This window comes from Octopus sinensis, linkage group LG2 (assembly GCF_006345805.1).
Source record: "Octopus sinensis linkage group LG2, ASM634580v1, whole genome shotgun sequence".
NCBI classification, from domain to species: Eukaryota; Metazoa; Mollusca; class Cephalopoda; order Octopoda; family Octopodidae; genus Octopus; species Octopus sinensis.
This window is the reverse complement of record NC_042998.1, coordinates 195,126,728-195,153,856: the sequence shown is the minus strand read 5'-3', so window position 1 is coordinate 195,153,856 and position 27,129 is coordinate 195,126,728. Positions and strand designations below refer to the sequence as shown.

Sequence of the window (27,129 nt, the reverse complement as noted above, 5' to 3'; positions counted from 1 at the left end):
CATGACTTTCAGAAACATTTTTTCACGCTAAGAGTTGCTGAAGCATGGAACAAACTGCCGACATCAGTTGTTAGTTGTCTGATCACTGCATCCTTCAAAACTTCCATGCTTCCTGAGATTCGCCAACACTACACCTGATTTTCTCCCCCCCCCCATACACACGCAAGCATGTATCTGACTCATACACTGTTCACTTTCCAGACATTTGTACATTAATGCATATGCTTTATATGCACTTTTTGACAAGTTGTGGTGCACCTGAGCACTGTATACAATAATTCCATTATTATTATTATTATTATTATTATAATACTTACTCACATTTCTAAATTTATCAGAGTTATCCTACAACAAATAACCAAGCCATGGGAAACTATTTTAGTCATGGTTAATGTTGTGGAAGGATTCCATCCCCTGCCCAGTAACTAAAGGTGGACTGACTCATTCTTATAAATTAAAGAACTGTGAGTGAATGGCAGTTCGGGTTGGTAGCAGTTTACTGTGAGCTTTTGATATAGAGCATTGAGTCTCGTGTAATGGTAATAGTAGTGCGCCGTGCATATACTTTCTTCCCCACTGCTTTGTTATATTATATATCCAATACAAGGATATAAAAGTGGCAATGAGTTGTCTGAAGCTTGTGTTGGACATTTAAATTTTTTTTATTGGTACATAACCAAAGAAAAATTCATTTAATATGGAGAACTTATTGGCCTCTGTGGTGTAGTTGCAACAGCAACAGTTCAAGAATTTGGACCTGGAGATGGAGATTTCCATTTCCAGCAACTAATAATAGTAATAGTAGCAGCATCAGCAACAATAATAACAACAACATCAAAAAATACCTTAGGAATGAGAACCCAGGTTCAAAATTTCCCCAAGACACCTGATGAGGGCTATATTAGCTGAAACGTTGTGTTAACAACAAACAAAATGAGGACAAATATCCATCAAAGGTAAACAATGTAAATAATGTATTCTATAACTTGTCACCATATATTGTAATATTGTCCCTTCTCCTGCAATCAAAATTCACAGTGGGTTCAATCCATTTGGGTTCAAAAAGGTAATATGAATGATGTACAGCCTATATTTGGAGGCTGAAAAATTAAAGTCTGTAAACTATCATGTTTAGAAAGAAATATAAATGTTATATCAGAAAATATAGAATGTGATTATATAAACATGAAATTCTCAAAAATTGTTTAAATTTTATTTCAGGGTTATTATTACTTTGCTATTTTAGAAGATTTTATTCTTCGTTTTATATGGACTCTGAAAGTGTCTGTTATTGAAAATGGAATGGTCCAGAAAGAAGTTGCTAGTACTATACTAATGATTTTAGAAGTCTTCCGGTGAGTTTTTTTTTTTTTTTTTCATTTACTCCCTACTTTTATTCAGTGCATTTTAAGCCTGGCAAATACTACTGCCATATGACCATCACTAACCAACATCACTACCACTAAAACTGCAATTATGGAGTACAATAATACAACATGTGAGAACTGAGATCAATAAATTGACTATCCCCTCCCCACAAAATTTCAGGCCTTGTGCCTATAATAGCAAGAACGGATGGTGCTTTTTACGTGTCACCGGCACGGAGGCCACCCCGACTCGCCTCCGTGCTGGTGGCACGTAAAAGCACCATCCGTCCGTGGCCGTCTGCCAGCTCTGTCTGGCACCTGTGTGGGTGGCACGTAAAAAGCACCCACTACACTCACGGAGTGGTTGGCGTTAGGAAGGGCATCCAGCCGTAGAAACACTGCCAGATCAGACGGGGCCTGAAGCAGTCTTCTGGCTTCACAGACCCCAGTTGAACCGTCCAACCCATGCTAGCATGGAAAACGGATGTTAAATCATGATGATGATTATTGGATTGACAGGATTGTCAGAGCACTATATAAATGCCTTGTGGTATTTGTTTCCACTCTTTATGTTCAAATCCTGCTGAGATCAACTTTGCATTTCATCCTATCAAGGTTTGACAACATAAAATACCAGTCAAGTACTAGGGATGGTATAATCGACATTCCACTGCTCCTCAAAATTTCTGGCTTTGTGCCACATCATCATCATCATCATTAAATGTCCACTCTCCATGCTGGCATGGGTCAGACGGTGTCAGTCACATGGCATTGGTATCAACCACGTTGATTCATAGGTGCCTTTTACATGGTACCTATTTCTTTATTACCCACAAGGGGCTAAACATAGAGGGGACAAACAAGGACAGACAAACGGATTAAGTTGATTACATCGACCCCAGTGCGTAACTGATACTTAATTTATTGATCCCAAAAGGATGAAAGGCAAAGTCGACCTCGGCGGAATTTGAACTCAGAACGCAGCGGTGGACGAAAGACCTATTTCTTTATTACCCACAAGGGGCTAAACATAGAGGGGACAAACAAGGACAGACAAACGGATTAAGTCGATTACATCCACCCTAGTGCGTAACTGGTACTTAATTTATCGACCCCGAAGGGATGAAAGGCAAAGTCGACCTCAGCGGAATTTGAACCCAGAACGTAACGGCAGACGAAATACGGCTAAGCATTTCGCCCAGCGTGCTAACAGTTCTGCCAGCTCGCCGCCTTTTACATGGTACCATCAACAACCATGACTACGATGCACAGGTACCATTTACGTGACACAGGCAACAGCCATGATGCATGGATGCAATTTACATGACACTGGTATGGCTACAACTACGATTTCACTTGGTCTGATGAGTCTTCTCCTGCACAGTATATCACCAGAGTTCTCAGTCACTTGTCATCCCCTTCTTGAGGCCCAATGTTCAAAGATCATGCTTCACCGCCTCATCCCAAAGTCTTCCTGGGACAACTGATGCTGGTGTATTTGCATCCCCATAACTTAGCTGTTTGGCAGAAGAGACTGATAGAATAAGCACCAGGCTTACAGAGAATAACTCCAGGGTTCGATTTCTTCAACTAAAGGGTGGTGCTCCAGCATGGCCACCGTGAAATGACTGAAATAAGAAAGAGAATAAAAGAATACCAGAAGAACATTCAGTACCACTAAGCCAAGAAAGTTCTTTGAATACTAAACCAAGAAAGTTCTTTGAATATGTATGATGCATTCTAAGGCTAAATAGTAATTCTGTTACATTTGCATAACAGATGTTTTGGTTGGATTCTATAGTTATCAGTTTTACACTTCTTTCTATATTCTGTAACTGTCACAATATAGAAACATTTCACAAGGCACCAGCACACAATTTATGGATGGTTACATTTCATATTCTGTTGTGTCTGGGGAGAGTCATTTTCTTTTTGTGCCTTATAATGTAACACACTCACTGGTAAAATTTCCACTTATTTTCTATTTTTATTTTCCTAAAATTTTTGTTGCGTCTTGCAAGAGTCAAGACTATTGAAAAGGTTTCAAGACGCAACAAAAATTTTAGGAAAATAAAAATAAGAAAAAAGTGGAAATTTTACCGGTGAGTGTGTTACATTATAAGGCGCAAAATGAAAATGACTCTCTCCAGGCACAACAGAATATGCTTCAACACACGAACTCATATAAAGAATCTTGCAAACCAAATCAAAAAACAAATACATTTTGTATGTTTCCTGTGAATTTTTCACTTGTCCAGCTAGTTATTATTATTATTATTATTATTAGGCCAACGATGGACAATCATCCTGAAACACATGTCCCTAGATGCAGCCCGGGTGGCTGGGGGTATTTGTCTCCCCTTTGTAAATGTATATAAGGACACAGGAAAAATGTGTCAAAGCCATCAGGAGGCGTCAATGCTTCCTAGGGCTAAACAGCGGTGGTGTACCTGCCTACTGTCACGTTCGTGTTAGATTGACAGTATACAACCATTCCATTATTATTATTATTATTGTAAACATTGCACAGTATACAATATCGTGAGGTTGTTGATTGAAGATATTGTGTCTACCGGGGGTTTGTACTGTTTGTCAAGTTACAACAAGGATCTCAGACAGACAGTACTTTATGCAATATGCATAAATTATTATTATTATTATTATTATTATCATCATCAATATTATTATTATCATTATTATTATTATTTTTTCCTTCTGTCTTCAAATTTTCTTCCATTTCTCGCCGAGTGTTTTCCGTACACCTAGGGCAGAGAAGCTCATTGTATGCATTCCCTGTGCTGCCGTTGTATGTTCTCATATCTACCCCCCTTTTCCATTTTACAGAAGATTCATTTGGAACTACTTCCGTCTGGAGAATGAGCACCTGAATAACTGTGGTCAGTTCCGAGCTGTGCGGGACATTTCTATTGCCCCAATTGAATCGAATGATCAAGCCTTATTGATGGAAATGATGGATGACCCAGACGGGCTAGGGCCACGAAAGTATCGAGACAGGTTCATGGAACGGTATGTTCTCTTGCTTTATTATTTCAAAGTTTATGAATGAGCCAATGAAGAAACAACTCCTTTGTCACTCAAACTGTTAGAAATAACAGCCAAATCATCTCCCCCCAAATAACATCTGAAATGCTTAAAATAATGGCAGAACACATTAGTTAATGTAATCTTAGGTACCCTTAAATGATGGGAGACATGGCCAAAATACCTGTAATCATTAGGGTGTTGGTTCAGGATTGATTTGAGATTATACTGCAACATTTTGTTGAAGAACTTCTATGTAGATGATTTGAACTGCTAGGAATACATGTTTGATTTATACTAGCCATAGACATTGTTAGAATGTTCCACTCTTGAACAACATATACTTACTCTACTTGCCCTAAAGCAACTACAGAAACCAAAGCACAAGATTGTTTAACAGTTATGGAAATTGTATAAATCTTTTTAGAGATTTATGACTCTAACAAAGAAAGCCTTTTTTTTTTTTTTTCGCAATCAGAGGTGAGATGGGTTTACCAATTTAGGCATTTAATTATGAGATGGTTGAATAAATATTTTTAATACTTACATTTTTCTTGTTATTAATTTCTCAACCATCAACTGAATTTCATGATTCATTCACCCATGTAATGGGTAGTAATACACCACTTACACATAAAACCAGCATAATCCATTCACCCATGAATGTAGGCTGCTTTTAGTGTTGTGGAGGCCTTGTACAGCTCACCTTTAAACTGATATCAAAAACTACTTGCCCCTAAAGTGAGCAGATCATAAGCTACTCAGTAAGTGAAAGTCTCTATTTACTTATAAAGGCCATAAACTACTCATTTATGAAGCGGAGGAATCATGCACCTGCAAGTGTGACAGTTGTCACAAAACTCATGTGAAGTGAGAAGTGGGTTCATAAGCCTCTAATTTCTTCCATCAAATAGAAGCCATTATACACTCACACACGAAGAAAGTTTAGAGGAGTAGATAATAACATTGTAACCAGCCACACAAATCTGTTTGTTATGATATTGATGTTGTTTTTGATTTTTATATTTCAGAAATCGCAAAGATCCAAAGATTTGGGTGAATTATGAAGATGATAATGACTAAAAGTTCCATCTTTTCTGACATGACCCTTGTGACCACTATATCAAAGATTGCAGGAAATACAACAACACACATTTACATAGTTATACATATACATGGTTGATATACGACAGACAAGTCTAAAAATTGGATGATATTTTTTTAACATATCTGACTAACTTAACGGGTGAAAGAATAGTTTATATGAAATATTTGTTTAATAAATGGAAACTGAAGAGTTTGTAATCCTGTCTTCGTCTTTTACTTTATTTTTATACTATATACATATAAATATACACACATGCACACACTTACACACACACACATGCACACTCATTATCAGATTGAAGAGCATAAGCAGAAATAATGTTGATGTATTTTTCAAAAAAATCTAAGCTTAACTACCCTATCACATATTCTGACTACCTCAATCACTTTATCAGCTCATTTCTCTTCCAAAAGTATACCTGCACCTCCAACACTGTCACTGTTGTCAAAAGAATTCATACCTTTGTTCCTTTGCTGTGTGAAGAGTTTGGCTGAGGCACTCCTCCATCTTACCTCTTGCATGCTGCATATGTTTACACACCTCCGTCCTAGCATTTCAACAACTTTACCCAACCTATCTTTCATTGAGCTTACATTGATTGTGGCTGCTCTAAAGTTGTAGACTTGATACGAAGAGCTGGGAGACAGTTTTCAGCATCCAAAAAGAACAAAGTTTGTGTGAATATTTGTCTACAGGCTGAGGGCTCCTGCGCTTGTCCAATTATACAAGTGTTACAACTCACTGAATAATTATTTCCTCCAGATCCTCTCACTGTCAGGAGCAAGCAACAAGAAAAAAGTGGGAGTAAGCTAGACACCAAGCAGTTTCTACTGGATAAAGGAGAGAAAAGGCATAGATACAAACATTCATGTTTATATATATATAAGCTAAGCTAAGAATATGTTCTGAGTTCAAATTCCGCCAAGGTCGACTTTGCCTTTCATCCTTTCAGGGTCAATTAAATAAGTACCAGTTATGCACTGGGGTCGATATAAGCGACTTCATCCGTTTGTCTGTCCTTGTTTGTCCCCTCTGTGTTTAGCCCCTTGTGGGTAGTAAAGAAATAGGTACAAAGCCGACTCCTTCAATACTATTCTCCACCTCAGGTGAGAGGTCTTGTCTTGTGAGTTATTTGGTCACCTCACTGTTGCTGGTGCCATGTTAAAAAAAAAAGAAACCAGTACACTTGACAATAGGTGGCATTAGGAAGGGCATCCAGTGATAGAAAACACACCAAGGCAGACGATACAGCTTGACACAGTCTTCTGGCTTGCCAACTCCCATCAAACAATCCAGCACATGCCAGCATGGAAAATGGAAATTAAATGATGATGAGGATGATGATGATGATGATGATGTCATGGTTTCATGAAAAAAATTGAACAAGAAATTAAACAATTATTATTATTATTATTACATCATGGAAATCTTTTATTTTGCTGGGTATGATGAAAAGTGTCAGCTGCCCTCAGCCAGTAGACTAAGGTGACACTTGTTTACTGATTTATTATTATTATTAGTCAGTAGTTTTATTTTTATAGCGTGCTTTCACTTCACTACCGAGCGCAGCTCTGTGTGCCTTGGGTATGTGCTGCGGTTTGTTGTGATGCTCTGATGGTTACTGTATTGAAAGTGTTCTGCATAGAAAGTGGGCAGTGCCCAGTAGTGCAATTTTCTGTATGTTATATGTGTTTGTAAGTCCTGGTGTTTTTGTTATGTCTGAATATTTTTTATCATACCTAGTGCGCCTACTATGATAGGAATTGTTTCTGTTTTTAGATTCCACATTCAAGTTACCTCTATTTCCAGGTCTTTGTATTTTGGAAGTTTCTCCATTTCTTTTAGAGACACGTTGTCATCTGCTGGTATTGATTATTATTATTATTATTGATCATTATTATTATTATTATTATTATTATTGATTATTATTGATTATTATTATTTTTATTATTATTATTATTGATTATTATTTTTATTATTATTATTATTGATTATTATTATTATTATTATTGATTATTATTATTATTATTATTATTATTGATCATTATTATTATTATTATTATTATTGATTATTTTTATTATTATTATGATTATTATTATTTTTATATTATTTTTATTATTATTATTGATTATTATTTTATTATTATTATTATTGATTATTATTATTATATTATTATTATTATTATTATGATTATTATATATTATTATTATTATTATTGATTATTATTTATTATTATTATTATTGATTATTTTTATTATATTATTATTTTATTATTATTATTGATTATTATTATTATTATTATTATTATTTATTATTATTATTATTATTATTATTATTGATCATTATTATTATTATTATTATTATTGATCATTATTATTATTATTATTATTATTGATTATTTTTATTATTATTATTATTGATTATTATTATTATTGATTATTTTTATTATTATTATTGATTATTATTATTATTATTATGATGATGATCGTCATCGTCATCATCATTGTTACATGAATGACTAATATCACGAAAGCTTAACCAGAGAGTAACGCCATATTATCTAGCTTCATCTAGTTCTGTTACAATAACAGGTTCGTCTTCAGGTGGTGGTGGTGGAGGAATATAATCTGGATTCTGGAATGGCTCTGGTTCAACATCAGGCTCTATTTCACATTCAATTTGTGGTTCTTCAACTGGATCTGCGATAGACGTTGTAATAACAGGCTCTGGATCTGAAAATGCATCTGAAGGGGTCGGTTCAGGCTCCTCTATGGTATCAGGAAATTCTGGGGTTGGATCAGGATGTTTGTTAACAACTGAATAAAGTGGCATGTCATCCGGATCAGAGGATACCGTTTCATCATGAAAATCAAATGTGTTGGGGCTTGGTTCCGGTGTCAGATTATTCTGAAGGAATAGAAAGAATAATATTAATGTTTTACTTTTACGAAGGAAGCACAAACAGTTAAGTTACATTACATAGCAATAAATACTGCACAGCACCAAATTGATGGAGACTCTGAGAAACAAAGTGGAATTATTATCAACCATCTTACAAACAATAACCCTGGCACCTTTTCAAACTCCACCTGTCTAACACCGGTGGACATGTCTACTATGGTGCGACCTCACCTGGAATTTGCATCACCGGTCTGGAACCTGTATCTTGCCCAGGATATTAATTGTCTGGAAGCCATTCAGCGACGTGCAACCAAGAGAATACCCTCCATCAGGTATTTGCCATATTCTGAACGCCTTACTTCCCTAAGCATGGATACATTGAAACTCCAACGTCTGGCAGCTGATTTGGCAGACACCCATAAAATTATTAACCATCTTACAAACAATAACTCTGAGCACCTTTTCAAACTCCACCTGTCTAACACCCATGGACATGTTTACAAAGTCAGAAAACAGCACAGCTCCTTCTATGACTTTCGGAAACATTTTTTCACGCTAAGAGTTGCTGAAGCATGGAACAAACTGATGCCGGCATCAGTTGTTAGTTGTTGGAGCACTGCATCCTTCAAAACTTCCATGCTTCCTGAGATTCGCCAACACTACACCTGATTTTATCCCCTCCATACACTCGCAAGCATGTATCTGACTCATACACTGTTCACTTTCCAGACATTTGTACATTACTGCATATGCTTTATATGCACTTTTGACAAGTTGTGGTGCACCTGAGCACTGTATACAATAATTTCATTATTATTTTTTATATGGAAGCAAACACATCATGTGTGTGTGTGTGTGTAATGTTATGTACATTTATATTTAACATGCTCATGTGCACTGAAGCATAAGAAGACTTTTGTTGCAATAATTATCTCAGAGAAGGCATTTTCCTTATAGACTATATAATGCAAAAGCAATATGGAGCTGAGTTCTTCTCATTAATGACAATGAACTGTAGAACATGTTTCTGCACAGTTGTACCTCATCAGTTATGGGCACTTATTCAGCTATTCACCGCTCAGTAAATACTGCTGATCTTGTATGAAAATACCAAAAAATACATTTGCTAAACTTTAAGAGGAAATTAATTTAATCCCACTAAGCAGAGATGATTAAAATGAAGCTGTCTACATTTACACTTAACACATTCATGTACATTCAAATGTGGAAAAACTTTGATTGCAGTATTTGTCTTGAAGATATTCTCCTTATAGACTGTGTATGTAAAATAATATATTAAGCCATTAAGCTGGGCTCTAAATTACATCATCAGACTTTAAGTCATGTATTTCTGCATGGTTATACTTCATCAGTAACAAACATTGATGAAGTCATTTATAGTCCAGTAAGAACTACCATCATTTATGTAAACCACGAATTTCCATTTGCAGGCATGTATTAAGCTTTGTCAATCTGGAATTAAAAAATTTTAAGCACACGCACACACGTGTGCACACACATGCATATATATATATATATATAACTATCTCCATGTACATACACATGCATACACACACACACACAAACACAGGGAATATCTTTCTGGCATATTGAAAGCATACCATTTCAAAGTTGCTTTGCTTTCATCATGAATTCTTGCAGTTTATTTAAAATTTTCATTTCCATCATTATATTGATGATAGATATTCTGCCGTTGAAAAAAATTGCCAAGAACTCAAAATTAAGAAAACTAAAACACCACCATGTTTCCAATACAATGTATGATGTATGATGTGTGTGTGTGTGTGTGTACATTCATGTACATTCAAATGTGGAAAAACTTTGATTGCAGTATTTGTTCCTGTTCTTGGGTGATAAAATAATCCATTGCACACTTTAACATTACCACCTGGCCATTGAGCATCTTTAATAAAGTCCAATTTGCTACAGACATTTGCACCTGGTCTTTGATCTCAGATTAATTGTCTTACACATGCTTAAGAAGCTCTACTGATGATCGTGGATGGTGCCTTTCTTCTCATGATTAAAACTTAAAAAAACAACCTTCTTATGATCAAACCTTAAAAGAAAACAACCTCAATGTCACAACACACCAACAATGTAAATATAACCATCATATCACAACTTACCGATAGTGTCACAAGTTGCCAACAATGTTACAGCTTATCCCTGCTGTCACAACTTACCAACAGTATCACAACTTATCCTCAGTGTCACAACTTACCATTAGTGTAACAACTTAACCATCATGTCATAACTTACCCTTCCTGTCACAACTTACCTTTGTGTCACAAATTATCTTCATATCATAACTTGATACTTGTGTTATAATTTATCCTTATAACAGAGCTGTTGATACCGAAAGCTTCAAAGTCATGGAAGCTAAGCAGGTATGTACACATGGAGCGAGTTACCAGAGTGTCAATACAATATCAAATACTCACTTCAGCTGATAATTATTCTATTGTTGGAAAATAGTAAGGATCTGAGGGAGGCTTATGAAAACATACTAAAAAACAAAGACCATTCTAAACCAGAACTATTTATGGTGTTGGCATCATATAGCTATTCATCTGTGATGGAGACATTTTGTCTTTTAAAACTATGTATAGAATGACCACCATAACATGGACAATTCTAGACTGATATAGATTAATCATTAAATGCATTGGTAGAATGACCAATGGACATGGGAGACTCACATATGCTTGGAACTTAAAATCATAGATCATGCTTCAATTCATGCAGGCATTACAAAGAGGCAGGTAATGACAAGAACATTGCCTGTCTCAACATTGATTACATGGAATGAACCTGGGCTTCTATGCAATTGCTTAGCCTGCTAGAAACAGCAGGCAAATCACTCTCATATCACATCCTTACTATCTTTAAAAAAAGGAAGACCACATTAGACAATGTAGTCCTGATACAATATCAAGAACAAAAAAATAGAATGGTAACGGCTGGAATAGCTTTGCTCAGAAATTTGTTTCACAAGAACTGTCCTGAGAAATTAAGCTGTTCAGATTGGTGTTAGTGTCATAGTTTGATCAAGCATCATATTCATATTAAATTGGTGTTTTATACGAAGCCATGCACTACCATCCTACTCACACATAATGAATTCATACTCGTCTCCTGTATTTGCCAACAGAATGTAACAATATTAGTCATAGTTGAAGAATATTCACAAGCATAGAGAGAAAATGTGAATATTTTTTTATCGATTTAATGCTGTAATCAATAAATATTCTTTCATCAATGTAACTATTCCATTAAAACACAGATAGCTTCCAGCTACTGCAATTGTTGTCTATATAAACAGATCAGCTGTTTGTTTCCCTGGAATTGGTCAGATTGATGTGGGGATGGAAGCACTCTGTCGGTTACGACGACAAGGGTTCCGGTTGATCCGATCAACGGAACAGCCTGCTCGTGAAATTAACGTGTAAGTGGCTGAGCACTCCACAGACACATGTACCCTTAACGTAGTTCTCGGGGATAATCAGCGTGACACAGAGAGTGACAAGGCCGGCCCTTTGAAATACAGGTACAACAGAAACAGGAAGTAAGAGTGAGAGAAAGTTGTGGTGAAAGAGTACAGCAGGGATCACCACCATCCCCTGCCAGAGCCTCGTGGAGCTTTTAGGCATTTTCACTCAATAAACACTCACAACGCCCGGTCTGGGAATCGAAACCGCGATCCTACGTCCGCGAGTCCGCTGCCCTAACCACTGGGCCATTGCGCCTCCACCAGATTGATGTAGAACTCTGGTGAGAACCCAATAAGGTTTGAAAATCAATTAAGGCTGTTCATCGTTCTTTCATATTAAGATCACCATCATTGTCATAAAACAATAAGAACCCACAATAAACAAGATGGTCAGATTTAGAACCACTCATTAAGCACTTTCTGCTCTTGGCCATCTCTGTACCTTAGACATATTCTTGTAGACCCAATCAGGGCAACACAATAACAGTGAGAAAATAAGTGTAACCAAAAATAAAATGCTGAAAATATTCATTCTAAAGCAAAAAAAAAAAACTTTCTCTGTTTCTTTTCTTTTGATACTCCTGAGATGACAACCAGTAGACTTAAAATCACAGTTCATGCTTCAATTCATGCAGGCATTACAAAGAGGCAGGTAATGACAAGAACACTGCCTGTCTCAACATTGATTACATGGAATGAACTTGAGCTTCTATGCAATTGCTTAACCTACTAGAAACAGTAGGTAAATCACTCTCATATCACATCCTTACTGGCACAATAAAGAATTAGCAAAAACATGTTGACCAAGGAACTGCATTTCACATCTATCCAAGTTTGGTTTGGTCTTATATTCCTCTATGGGTTTACTAATCCATTTTTACTAAAAGGAATAAGTGTAGTTGATTGATCTTATTGTATTATATTACAGGTACTTATACCAATGAGTTGCACAAGAAGAAATAAAAGAGCAAAATTGACTGTCTCAGTTTGAACCAGGAAATAGATGTCATCAAACAATCTGGTTTTCTACAAGCAGAATTGAATTTAATGCTCCTCCTCTTCCTTCTCCTCCTCCTCTTCCTTCTCCTCCTCCTCCTCCTTCTTCCTAAACAATAAAGAATTTTGTTGTTGGAAATGAGACTTACACTACTTCCATGGGGATATTCTTGAACATAAGGGGCAAACCTTTTGCCGCTACCATCATGGGAATATGGTGAAATTAGTTCTGCCGGCTGTTCACTCACATCACCAAGACTCCTAGAGTAAGGCGTTTGGAGTCTTTCTTGATGAACACTCCCACTGTTACTTGCAGGATATTGTGGGAGCATTCCTCCATCGTATGCAGAACCTCTTCCATAAGATGCAGTATCATATGCATTTTCATTTTGCTGAATAAAAGAAAAATGTTAGTCAAAATATGTTAGTCTCTCTTTAGTAGTAGTATGGCCAATTGGAGAATAACAATGATGATGATGATGTTTTATAGTCATGACTGTTATTATTGTTATTATTATAATTATCATTAATATTTGATTATTATGGAAAAGATGACAAAGGATCATAACAAGTGACATGCAAGATAAAAAAAAAGATGTTAAAAGTTATTATTATTATTATTATTATTATTATTATTATTATTATCATTATTATTATTATTATTATTATTATTATTATCGTTGTTGTTGTTGCTTTTAATGTTATCATTATTGTTATTGCTATTATTATCATTATTACGATCATCATCATTGTCATCATCATGATCATCATTATTATTGTTTGTTTCTATTATCATTATCATAATATTATATTTTTTTGTTTTTTGTTTGTCTGTTTTTTTTTTACATATTACTGATGTTTAAATTACAGTGGTAAAGAAATGAAACTAAGATTAAGGAGTTAACTTCTTTCTCCAATCTGCTCTTCATGAGGAACTGAGCTAAAATCAGAAATCAGAAATCAGTAGCCTTGTTCATGTGTCTGGGAGTTTTGTACTCTGAGAAATGCATCAGTTATGAAGGGGACACTCAAATATTATATTTCAGTTATTGGGTAGCTTACTGTTATTAATTTTGTATTTGTACCTATAATAGTCTTGCAACCAGATTCCACTGAGAAATACTTTCCACCACAATTCTCAGAGAGGCTGTTGTGTTCCAACAAAACCACTTTAAAGAGGAGAAACTACATAAAAATTTTAAACTGTTGCCTTTTATTTTACGGCTTTTCAATTTATAGTGTTTTCTACATTGATTTCAGTTTAGCTTATAGAATTTGTTCATAATAAAGCCAGAGGGTGACCACAATCGTACATTGAAATGAATGAAAGAAAACCAGATCACAAATGAAAGATGCTGATCATTAGGCATGTGGTCAGTTTTTGTTGGAGACACAGAGTACAAAACCAGATCACAAATAAAAGATTTATTTATTTAATCAATTCTCAGAAATTAAAGCTAAATTTAATCCTGCCATCAAGGAAGACAAGTCCTTAATCAGATTTTTGGGCCTGCCAGCTTACTTTACTGGAGTCTTTTTCCTTATTTTCAAATACCGATTTCCTTAGACAAGGTATCAAGCCGAATGTTTGATTCAAGGAGGGCTGTTTAGTCAGCTGAGTGGACTTGGTGTATTACTAGTAATTACTAGATGAACAAATGGTAAATTTAAACTTAAGCAGGATTTGAACTTGAAATCATCATCATCATCATTTAGCGTCTGCTTTCCATGCTAGCATGGGTTGGACGGTTCAACTGGGGTCTGGGAAGCCAGAAGGCTGCACGAGGCCCAGTCTGATCTGGCAATGTTTCTACGGCTTGAAATGAAGAGAACAAAACCAAATAATGCAGTATATTTAGTTCAGCTCAATACAGCATGTGTCAAATTCATCTTCTTTCTGGTACTTTGTAAAAGGAATTTCTTTGAACAAGGTACAAATGGCTATTTTCATAATGAACGTAGCATAGTTCTAGAATAAGTTTGGGTAAAGATAATTTTGGCCACTTGCTACATTAACATTCAGAAGAGAGAAGAGCCAAGTTAACAAGTGTTAAGCATGTAGTGTGATGTTCTTCCAGTTCTTTCCAATCACTGATACTTCTACAACTATATTAAGTCATCTCATTTACCTTATATTGTAAGTAATATCATCTTTATATATAAAAGAGAGGTTTTGTGTCTGTATCCTACGATTTAGATTCCTAACTACTCCCACATTTTGCGGTGCAGTTTAACCAAAACTGGGTATCTTATAGTCGTGATTCATATCGAGCCCTTCTGGGTATTAGCGCGCGTCTACGATGAGTCTACGATTTAAAAAAAATTTACCATAATTTTTTTCCATTTTAATGCATTTTTTGCGCTATTATATAAGGGAAGTAACTCTCTAAAAATGTCTACGATGAGTCAACGATTTTTAAAAAAATTTACCCTCGTTTTTTTTCATTTTTAATGCATTTTTTGCTATTTTTTGGCTATAACTCTCCAAAAATGCTTATATAGTTATTTCCCTTACAAACCCGAGCAACGCCGGGCGATACTGCTAGTCATTTATAATATAATAATAATGAAATTATTGTATACAGTGCTCAGGTGCACCACAACTTGTCAGAAAGTGTGTATAAAGTATATGCAGTAATGTACAAATATCTGGAACTCCTTAATCTTAGTTTCATCTCTTTACCACTGTAATTTAAACATCAGTAATATGTAAAAAAAAAAAAATACAATATAAAATTATGATAATGACAAAATAGAAATTTATATCAACAAAGCCTTATAGTGTAAGTAATATCTTGTCAGTAATGGCATTTATATAAAGAAAACTTTATGAAATAAATGTTATATATTAAGAGTTACATTGACAAAACCTTATATTGTAAATCTTATATAGTAGGTAATATCATTTATATTAACAAAACATATTGTAAGTGATATATTATATTATATTGTAAGTAACATTATTCACGTTAAGAAAAACTTTAAATGGTAAGTAATACTATATTAACAAAACATTATTTTGTAAGTAATATTATTTAAATTAACAAAAACTTTATATTGTAAGTAATATTTATATTAATAAAACATTATACTATAAATAATCTCTCTTTGCACTCCGTCGGTTACGACGATGAGGGTTCCGGTTGATCCGAATCAACGGAACAGCCTGTACGTGAAATTAACGTGTAAGTGGCTGAGCACTCCACAGACACGTGTACCCTTAACGTAGTTCTCGGGGATATTCAGCATGACACAGAGAGTGACAAGGCCGGCCCTTTGAAATACAGGTACAACAGAAACAGGAAGTAAGAGTGAGAGAAAGTTGTGGTGAAAGAGTACAGCAGGGACCACCACCATCCCCTGCCGGAGCCTCGTGGAGCTTTTAGGTGTTTTCGCTCAATAAACACTCACAACACCCGGTCTGGGAATCGAAACCGCGATCCTATGACCACGAGTCCGCTGCCCTAACCACTGGGCCATTGCGCCTCTACACTGTAAATAATATTAGTTACATCAACAAAATGCAGGCATGGCTGTGTGGTAAGAGTTTTGCTTCCCAACCACACAGTTCCAGGTTCAGTTCCACTACACATCACCTTGGGCAAGTGTTTTCTACTATAGCCTTGGCCAACCAAGGCCTTGTGACTGGATTTGGTGTATGGAAACTGAAAGAGGCCATTTATATATCTGTGTTTGTTTTTGTCTCACACCACTGCTTGACATCCAGTGTTGGTGTGTTTATGTTCCCATAACTTAGCAGTTCAGTATAAGACACCAAGAGAATAAGCACCAGGCTTTAAAAAAATTAATAATGAGGTTGATTCATTCGACTAAAAATTCTTTATGGTAGCGCCCCAGAATGGCCACAGTCTAATGACTGAAACAAGTAAAATATATAAAAATTTTTTGTAAGTTTTTCAATATAAGCTATCATTTACCCTATTTAAACTGGAATATTTCCCCACTTGAACACTAAACAGTCTTAACTATTTAAAGTAAGAAATCTACCAATCACTAAGTCGTCACTACAAAATGAAATCTACAGATGCAGATGTTTTAAGATTCCACTTACTCCACTCCTGCGACTATTCCTCTCAGAATAAGGTGCAGGGGTATCAGGACGTCGAGAAACTGCATCATACATGAATTGATCTGGCTGTAAAAAATATTAAATATTAATTTTTATTTATATTTTGATTAGACTGGTTTGAAACCAGTGCAACTGATGCAGTTAACGTACTTCTTCAAAAGCCCCCAAGTCAATGGTCACAAAGAAAAAAACATATGCAAGAAGGGAATGTAAAGAAGGTGCCCACTGGAAGAATTTGTAGAAAAAATTATTAAAGGAGGGATAGTCACTGTAAGGCTGAGAGAAGGGGAATTACATTGTGGGATTGGAAGAAGAAAGAGTACATTGCAGGACTGGGAGAAAAGGATGTACCATGTAGGATGGGAGAAAGAGGTACATATTATTGGAATGGGAAAAGGAGCATATTGTCAAGTTATGAGAAGGGGAACATATTATAGGACAGGCCTAGGCCACTAAATATCTAGGCACTAGCCCTGAGTTTGAAGGTTCTAATTCCATGCAGTTCATGCTCAGAGGGATGGAGCGACTGCAAATAGATGGTTCATGTTTTGACTGAAGAGTGAAGGGAATAGAATTGAACCTTGGAGCACATCACAGATGATTAAGTGTGGATAAGAGAGAGTTACCTCAGTATGTACCACAATGGTGCAAATTGGAAGATATTTATCCGAGTGACAAAAGATTAAGAGCCTAAGATGGGAAGTGCTGTAAATAGATTCATGTTTACATATGGCCAAAAGCTTTGCTGATATTTAAGTCAACAACACTGTTTTCATCCAACTTCTTGATGGTGAGGACCTACTGGTGAGTGACAATAAGAGATTAGATCTCCAGTAAATCTGGTTTTACAAGAGACATAACTGTAGTAATTGAGAAGGGGAAGAGATTTCAGATAAGTGTTAATGATTATCTTCATCATCTTAAGTTGGAAATGATGATGATAAGATGATAGCAAATAGGGTGACAACAGGAATGGGAGACTTTACAGAAATGTTTCTAGAATCAAGAGTCTGCAAAGTAAATCTAGCAAAGATAAAAGTTCTGACAGGAAAGAAAATTACTTGCTTCTGCCATTCAGGAAGTGGACATGCCTGGTATGCAGAAAAGGAGTTCAAAAGAATTCCACAGTGCAGCAAGTGTAAACTTCCAGTGCACAAGAGATCCAGAAGGATGACAGACTGGATGACAAACAAGACAGACTTTATAAGTTGAGGACGCACAGGAATAGTCAGCAGTTGTAAAAGGAATTCTTTTAGATACTAACACGTCCACAGTATTAGTTGATAACTTCTCTTACTTAGGTAACCTAATTAACAAAAACGGTGCATGCTCTGAAACAGGCTAAGAACAGGGTGAAGAAAGTTCATGGTGCTACTATTTCTGCTGATAGCAAATGGAATCAGTCTTTAAGTGAAAGGTAGATAGTATGATACTATGTCGGATGACAGCAAAACACAAACATTGAAAATCAAAGACATGAGAAGGCTGTTGTGCAACCACAGTTAGTGGCACACCCACTGATGATCCCACAGCCACAGATATTAACATACCCAGAGATATCTGTGTCCATACTGATATTCGCGCACCCACTGATATCTATATACATATTATATTAATATAGCCATTGATAATCGCGCACATGCCAATATACTAGCAATCGAATTTACTGGTATTTCCACACCTACTCGTAATTGCATATTACTGATGATTGCAGATTCCCTGATAATTTTTGTACATCCCTTGATATCTATGTACGTACTGATATTTGTGCATGCACTGATATCCATACACATATTTATATTCATGTAGTCTCTGATAATCATGCACATACCTATTTATTTACTACCCACAAGGGGCTAAACACAGAGGAGACAAACAAGGACAGACAAATGGATTAAGTCGATTACATCGACCCAGTGCGTAACTGGTACTTAATTTATCGACCCTGAAAGGATGAAAGGCAAAGTTGACCTCGGCGGAATTTGAACATATAACAACCCAGAAAATTGCTCACAAAGTGGGAATAAGCACAAGATCGGTGCAATCGATTTTAATGGAGATTTGTGAATGCAGAAGGTGATGGCAAAATGAATTCCCAAGGTTCTAAGGTAGCAGTAGAAGCAACTCTGCTTGGAAATCGCTCAGGACTCACTGGACTATGCAAAACTACGACCCAGACTTTATGATGTCTATCATCATTACTAATGAGAGATGGCTTTATGGTCTCTGCTTGACATGTTCACTTACCTTATGTGAAAACGAAAATTCAACAAGCATGCGCTACATGTCTGTACTCTAGGTGTAACAGCCAAGAATTGACACAGCCTACCAGAGCAAAAATTTACATGCGTACGCTAGAAGGATGGCATCGCCTTCCACCCAAAGGATTTTGGGCTCATGGAATTAGTTTGGCTAGGAAAAATTCAAGTCAGTTTTTGAACACACCTCATATTTGTGTGTGTGTGTTTGAGCATACTACATGTATTATTATCATCATCATCGTCATCATTTAATGTCCATTGTCCATGCCGGCATGAGTTGGATGGCATGGACAACGAATGTTAAATGATGATGATGATGATGATGATAATGATGATACATGCAGTATGCACAAACACACACACACATATATATACATGAGGTGCATTCAATAACTATCTGACTTTAATTTTTCCTGTCTAAACTAATTCCATAAGCACAAAATCCTTCGGGTAACAGGTGATGCCACCCTTCTTGCGCACGCATGTAGATTTTTGCTCTGGTAGGCTGCATCAGATTCCTGGCTTTATATTAGCTTAGAATTAAGACATGTAGTGCATGATGTTGGATTTTTCTTTCACATAAGATGAGTGAACAAATCAAGCAGAGACCATAAACTCATGTCTCATCACTAGTGATAATAGTTTTCATGAAGTCTGGGTCATGGTGTGTGTATATATATATTATATATATATATATATATATATATATATATATATATATATCTGTAAATGTAATATGTGACAATTATTCGGTAGCCAAGATAAAACTCTGAGTTTCGGATGCCGAGGTGAAAATCCACGCCACCATCTCTTCAGTTATCCGGCCATAACTGAAGAGATGGTGGCGTGGATGTCCACTTCAGCATCCGAAACTCAGAGTTTTATCTTGGCTACCAAATAATTGTCACATATTACATTTACAGATACATTTCCTCTATTTACATAATATCGAGGTCTCTTTCTTTCTTTTGTTATCTTACCGTTTTTATCAATATATATATATATATATACAAAATAAGAAAATGGAGGAATAGATTCTTTCAATCATCAACTTATGAATTGGTATTATCTGTAAGTTGATGATTGAAAGAATCTATTCCTCCATTTTCTTATTTTGTATTATGAATTTGAGGTAAAACTTTTTACCTTCGCCCATATAATACAATAAATGAACTAATTGCATTGCAATTGTAAGCATTTATGTATTAGCCTTTTGGGTACTTCACTGGCAGTATATTGGATAACTGATATCCCATAGTGGGTTACACCATAACCCCTATCGCACAAGCTCCAACTGATCGTGGCCGATGCTGGACACCCCTGGCACCTGTGCAGGTGGCACATAAAAAGCACCCACTACACTCACGGAGTGGTTGGCGTTAGGAAGGGCATCCAGCTGTAGAAACACTGCCAGATCAGACTGGAGCCTGGTGCAGCCCCTGGCTTCCCAGACCCCGGTCGAACCGTCCAACCCGTGCTAGCGCGGAAAACGGACATTAAACGATGATAATGATGATGATGATGATATATGCGCGCGCATACATGCACACACACTCACATATATATATATATTTGTCTGTATAGCTGTATATATATGTATATGCATGCATATTCTTTCTCTCCTGAATGATATTGTATCAAAATTCCTGATACTGTATCAAAAATCTATTTCCGTTATTGTTGCGCCGAAAGCATAGGACTTACATAATCTCTGCCATGACTGCCACCCGAAGTTGACATGTGCAGGTTCTCTTGTGACATTGCATTACCATCAGGGGGGGCCTCATCAAAGGTGAATATAATGGGCTGTAAAACAGAAAGAGGAACAGCGGGTAGAATTAGCCTTGTTTAATACTATTGAAGTAATCCCTATAGAATAACACCTCTATAGTCTTAGAAGAGCAATCAGCTGAATGATCCAGGTAAGTTAATTTGAGTAGATTAAATGAACTAAGATAATTATTATCGATTTTGTTTCTATTGTTGATATTTCTTATGGTTTTGTTGTCATTGATATTTATATTTATATTTATATTACATTGGAATTTGGTAAACAATAGTTTGTTTGGTTCAGTTTTCTAACAGACCAATGACTGATTCACTACATTTTTGATGGTGACTATAACAAAGAAGTGTGTGCAAGATAATGCCAAGAAAATATTGTAAAGACCTTCAACTGAAAATCATGAGCTCTTCATTTACCTAGTCTGTTTAAATCTTTCACCAATATGCAGTGAAAGAGATACAGATACACACATACATACACACACATGCACACACACACATGCACACACACACATTCAATTTACAATGAGTTAGACAACCCAAGACAAAGGTAGAAAAAAAACTTGCCCAAGGTGCCATGCAATGATCATGCAGTTGTGAGGTGAACATCTTAACCACACAACTATGCCTGATCTTATGGCAGAGAGTGCTGTTGCCACAACAACAGCTTGATAACATGTATTGTTATGGCTGTCGTTTAGCCCCAGGTCTGCAATGATTGACCAGACGTATGATCAAAGATTTCAACTATAATCATTCCATATATGAGATGGATCGAGATGGGTCAAAGTCTGTGCAAAGATTTGCTTCCAGTGATGAGAACGGTGCACAATTCTTCACCACACAACATGACTCATCCATGATTGTTCCAAAGGCAAAGAGGTGGTGGTGGTGGTGGTGGTGGTGGTGGTGGTGGTGGTGGTGGTGGTGGTGGTGGTGGTGGTGGTGGTGGTAGTGGTGGTGGTTGTGGTGGTGGTGGTGGCGGTGGTGGTGGTGGTGGTGGTGGTGGTGGTGGTGGTTGGCATTTGTGTCACTTTCAAGAGTCATGATTTTACACACTACTGCCGCTACCATCACCACCACCACCACCACCACCACCACAAACACCACCACGACTACAAACATCACCACCATTACCACCACATTCATTGCAACAACTACCAGTGCCACTACCAAAATCACCCACCACCGCCACCACCACCACCACAACAACCACAACTATTACCATCACCACCACCAACAACAACAACAACAACTGCACCACCATAACAACAACCATCATCATAACCCTGACCATGACAGTAACTACCACAGAAGTGTTTTTCTCAAGCTGTGCGTGGGTTAGATAGATTTCAAATTTCCACATCAGCCAGTGCCTTACCAGGACTACTGACCATTCTGTGGCTTTCAGTGACTCTGAAATGCCTTCCTCACTAATTTTCTTTTTATATCTTAATTATCGTTTTTATATCTTAATTAGCGGTGGTGCCCCAGCATGGCCGCGGCCTTCAGGCTAAAACATTTTTAAGGATTTAAGGATTTAAGCTCTATAGTGTTTAGATGTTCCCTACAGTTCTGTCATATCACCACTGACTAAGTTTTTGGATAATCTTGTACCCACAATCTTGACAGATGAATCTTGTTAATTACTGTTTTATATTTTCACTACTTGGTGCAGAAGCAATATGGATTATGTCAAACATAAATTTTTCTAATGCAATAACAAAGAAATGATGTAAACTTTGCAGGTGAGAAGAACCTACTGAGTAAAGTGATGAATCGTTCACTACAAGTGAACTAAACGCATCATAACGTAACTTACAGGGGCACCGTTGTTGCTCAGTCCACCTTGGAGCATTTCATCACGTTGACCAAAGCTATTGTTTCTGCTACGCAAACTCTTTCTGCTATGTCCACTGTTACCAAGGCCAGCCATAGCAATTTCCTCGTGCTGACCATTGATATTTCCACCACTATTCTTCAAATCTTCCTCTTCAAATAGTCTATCATGAAATCCAGCATTTCCTCCTTGAAATCCAGAGTTTCCTCCTTGAAATCCAGAGTTTCCTCCTTGAAATCCAGAGTTTCCTCCTTGAAATCCAGAGTTTCCTCCTTGAAATCCAGAATTTCCTCCTTGAAATCCAGAATTTCCGCCTTGAAATCCAGAATTTCCGCCTTGAAATCCAGAATTTCCTCCGTGAGATGTAGAATAAACTACCATTTCACTTTGCTGAAAAGGAAAATATAAATAAACACATATATCATCAGTAGTGGTGGCAGCGACGGCAGCGCCAGCGACGGCAGCGCAAGCGACGGCAGCGCCAGCGACGGCAGCGAAAGCGACGGCAGTGCCAGCGACGTTAGGGCCAGTGACGGCGGCACCAGCAAAGGCAGCAGGGCCAGTGACGGCAGCGCCAGCGACGGCAGTGCTAGCGACGGCAGCACCATCAACGGCAGCACCAGCGACAGCAGTGTGAGCGACGGCAGTGCCAGTGACGGCAGCGCCAGCGACGGCAGCGCCAGCAACGGCAGCGCCAGCAACGGCAGCGCCAGCGACGTTAGGGCCAGCGACTGCAGCACCAACAACGGAAGCACCAGCGACAGCAGGGCCAGTGACGGCAGCGCCAGCGATGGCAGCGCAAGCGACGGCAGCGCTAGCGACGTCAGCACCATCAACGGCAGCACCATCAACGGTAGCACCAACCACGGCAGCGTGAGCGACGGCAGCGGCAGCGCAAGCGACGGCAGCGGCAGTGGCAGCGTGAGCGACGGCAGCGCTAGCGACGGCAGTGCAAGCGACGGCAGCACCAGCGACGGCAGCACTAGCGACGGCAGTGCAAGCGACGGCAGCGCCAGCGACGGCAGCGCCAGCAACGGCAGCGCCAGCAACGGCAGCGCCAGCGACGTTAGGGCCAGCGACTGCAGCACCAACAACGGAAGCACCAGCGACAGCAGGGCCAGTGACGGCAGCGCCAGCGATGGCAGCGCAAGCGACGGCAGCGCTAGCGACGTCAGCACCATCAACGGCAGCACCATCAACGGTAGCACCAACCACGGCAGCGTGAGCGACGGCAGCGGCAGCGCAAGCGACGGCAGCGGCAGTGGCAGCGTGAGCGACGGCAGCGCTAGCGACGGCAGCGCTAGCGACGGCAGTGCAAGCGACGGCAGCACCAGCGACGGCAGCGCTAGCGACGGCAGCGCCAGTGACAGCAGCAGCAGCAACAGCAGTGACAGTGTTATCATACTCTTTACTCTTTTACTTGTTTCAGTCATTTGACTGCGGCCATGCTGGAGCACCGCCTTTAGTCGAGCAAATCGACCCCGGGACTTATTCTTTGTAAGCCCAGTACTTATTCTATCGGTCTCTTTTGCCGAACCGCTAAGTGACGGGGACGTAAACACACCAGCATCGGCTGTCAAGCAATGCTAGGGGGACAAACACAGACACACACACACTCATATATATATATACATATATACGACGGGCTTCTTTCAGTTTCCGTCTACCAAATCCACTCACAAGGCATTGGTTGGCCCGGGGCTATAGCAGAAGACACTTGCCCAAGATGCCACGCAGTGGGACTGAACCCAAAACCATGTGGTTGGTTAGCAAGCTACTTACCACACAGCCACTCCTGCGCCTATCATCATCATCATTATTATTTTTTATGACTGATTTTCCTTCCATGGGTTGCTTTACTTCTCTGTGAGGTTCAGCTTCCAGAAGAACAGAGAAGCCTAGACACGGCTAAGAAGTTCTCTTGCAATCGTGTCAATATGAAGTGAGAGTAAGGTGGTGATCTGGCAGAACCATTGGCACACTGGGCAGGATGCTTAGCAGCATTTCATCCGTTTCTATGTTCTGAATTCAAATTCTTACCAAGGTTGATTTTGCCTTTCTTCCTTTCGCGGTTGATAAAAATAAGTACCAGTTGAGCACTGAGGTTGATTTAATTGACTTGGCTCCCCCCCCTACAAAACAAACTGCTGGCCATGTGCCAAAACTTGAAACCAATATGAAGAGAGCATCAGTGGTACCCCTGCCTGATGCAAAGATATATGTTATTGCGCGCTTGTGTGTGGATGTCATTCTCATAAAATGTCCCAAAATTTCTTCAGCTTTTAATGTGAGAAGACCAATGGAAATAAAAAATGTCTTATTTGGCAAACAGGTAAAAGTTGGCAGCATGAAGAGCATTCAGAAAGAGAAAATCAAATTGAGCATGCCTCATCTGAGCCATGCTTACAAAGTAAAACAGATGTAAAACAGAATGACTGAATGGACAAACTTAAATATATGTAAGGTGTGATGGGTAAATTGTCACGATTTTTTGTTTTTAATTTCACATATGTCATTGCTTGTTTTTGATTTTGTCAACTACACAGTATAGTAGGGTCAATTAGGCACCATCTGTGAGAAAAACAGCACCATGACGCAATTCACTCTACCAGCAATTTGGAAGCGACTTGCTGTACTGCTTGGCATTCATGTTGGAAGATGCAATACAAACATTTCAGAGTGTTTAGGTGTGAATCGGAGGACAGTGCAATCTCACAACATGTACAGAGAGTGATAAAAATCAAACATCTAGTCAACATCATGATGTTCGGAGTGATCACTAGTGATGGTGAGGTTATGCCTCCATCTTCCCACATGGCATCACATTCAACACAGATGCCTACATCAAGTGCCTGGAGAAGGTAATGCTGCTCTGGGTCAAGAGGGTGGCTGCTGGAAGACCCTATGTCTGGCAACAGGACTCTGCACCATGCCACACAAGCAGGAGAACCCAGCCGTGGTTGTCAGACAATTTCTGCAACCACAACACCCCTAGCATCTGGCCACCTTACTCCCCAGACTGCAATTCCCTTCATTATTATATATGAGATGCAGTTGAGTGAGAGACCAACAAAACCCCTTGCAACACCAAAGATGAACTGAAGGCAAGGATTATGGCAGCATTCACCAACTTAAAACAAGGAGACCATCCAGAAGTGTTGCAGGAGATTCTGAAGTCATCTGGAGGGCGTGGTTGGAGCCAATGGCGATTTTATTGAAGAAATTTACTCTTTAGTATTTCAAGATATTTTTATGTAATTTTGGTAAATATATCTGTTAAAATGAGATGTCAGTGTTATTTTCATTTTTGCATAATTTAGACAACAATTTATGCACCACACCCTGTACATACATTCATACATAAATACATACATACATACATACATACATACATACATACACACATGCATGCATGCATTCATGCATGCAAGCAAAAATACCCTGCTGATGTTGTTGAAATTCAAATGAAGGAGCCTTGGATCTAGGTCAGAAACTGTTTTTTTCTCTATTGGCAAGAAGCTTGAAATAAAACTGAATAATGACATGTATACATAAATACATAAATACATACATACATACATACATATATATATATATATATAATAATAATAATAATAATAATAATAATAATATAAATAATATATAAATGTATGCATATATACATACCTACATATATATGTATATACACATGCATATATGGGTACAGCACATCAAAAAAACATTGAACACAATGAGAAACGAAAACATAAAAACAAAAACATAGAAAAACAAACTTTTTTTCAAACAACAACAAAAAAATAGAGAAACAAGGCATACAACATAAAGAATCTTCTCCTTCTTCAGTTGTCCCTGTTTCATCTACTCTGCGTTTCGAAGGTAAGGACAATATATGTATATATATATATACACATACACGCACACAAACACACGTGCACACACACACACACACACACACACAAAGGAAGAGAAAGAGCAATAAAGAAAGAAGCATATTACTAAATGAACCCGTGCCAAAAGAGGTAAAGGTTAATTTCTCATCCTCTAATATCCACATACAAATTCTTGTATTACTTACTGGTGGTCCATCATCTTCAGGAAGGAAACCCTTATTGTGGTAGATTGAAGTCATTGTAAAATCATTGGGCTGAAAATAGCAATAATAATAATAATAATAATAATAATAATAATAATAATAATGTATCTGTCAAGACCTACCAAAAACTG

The 27,129-nt window shown here is 37.8% G+C and overlaps 2 protein-coding genes across 10 annotated transcripts in view; one reads left to right on the top strand and one right to left on the bottom strand.

Moving 5' to 3' along the window:
* LOC115230653 (xenotropic and polytropic retrovirus receptor 1) overlaps positions 1–5,719 on the top strand; it is a 40,580-nt gene extending 34,861 nt beyond the window's left edge. The window contains exons 14-16 of the mRNA XM_029800796.2: positions 1,222–1,355; positions 4,212–4,394; positions 5,441–5,719. Of these exons, the coding sequence (XP_029656656.1) occupies positions 1,222–1,355; positions 4,212–4,394; positions 5,441–5,492 (369 nt within the window). The 3' untranslated portion in view covers positions 5,493–5,719. The remainder of the gene's footprint in view (positions 1–1,221; positions 1,356–4,211; positions 4,395–5,440) is intronic.
* A 2,256-nt stretch (positions 5,720–7,975) lies between these two features.
* Positions 7,976–27,129, bottom strand: part of LOC115232601 (cadherin-87A-like) — a 164,230-nt gene continuing 145,076 nt past the window's right edge. Inside the window, exons 42-48 of one of the 9 annotated variants that reach the window (XM_036500636.1) lie at positions 26,981–27,049; positions 23,267–23,295; positions 22,888–23,098; positions 20,985–21,086; positions 17,002–17,085; positions 13,079–13,321; positions 7,976–8,425 (exon numbers count right to left, since the gene is read on the bottom strand). In XM_036500636.1, coding sequence (XP_036356529.1) covers positions 8,075–8,425; positions 13,079–13,321; positions 17,002–17,085; positions 20,985–21,086; positions 22,888–23,098; positions 23,267–23,295; positions 26,981–27,049 — 1,089 coding nt within the window. In that variant the 3' untranslated portion in view covers positions 7,976–8,074. Of the gene's footprint in view, positions 8,426–12,745; positions 13,007–13,036; positions 13,322–17,001; positions 17,086–20,984; positions 21,087–22,887; positions 23,099–23,266; positions 23,296–26,980; positions 27,050–27,129 lie in introns of those variants that run through there. The other 8 variants (XM_036500638.1, XM_036500639.1, XM_036500637.1 and 5 more) reach the window with 8 other exon arrangements.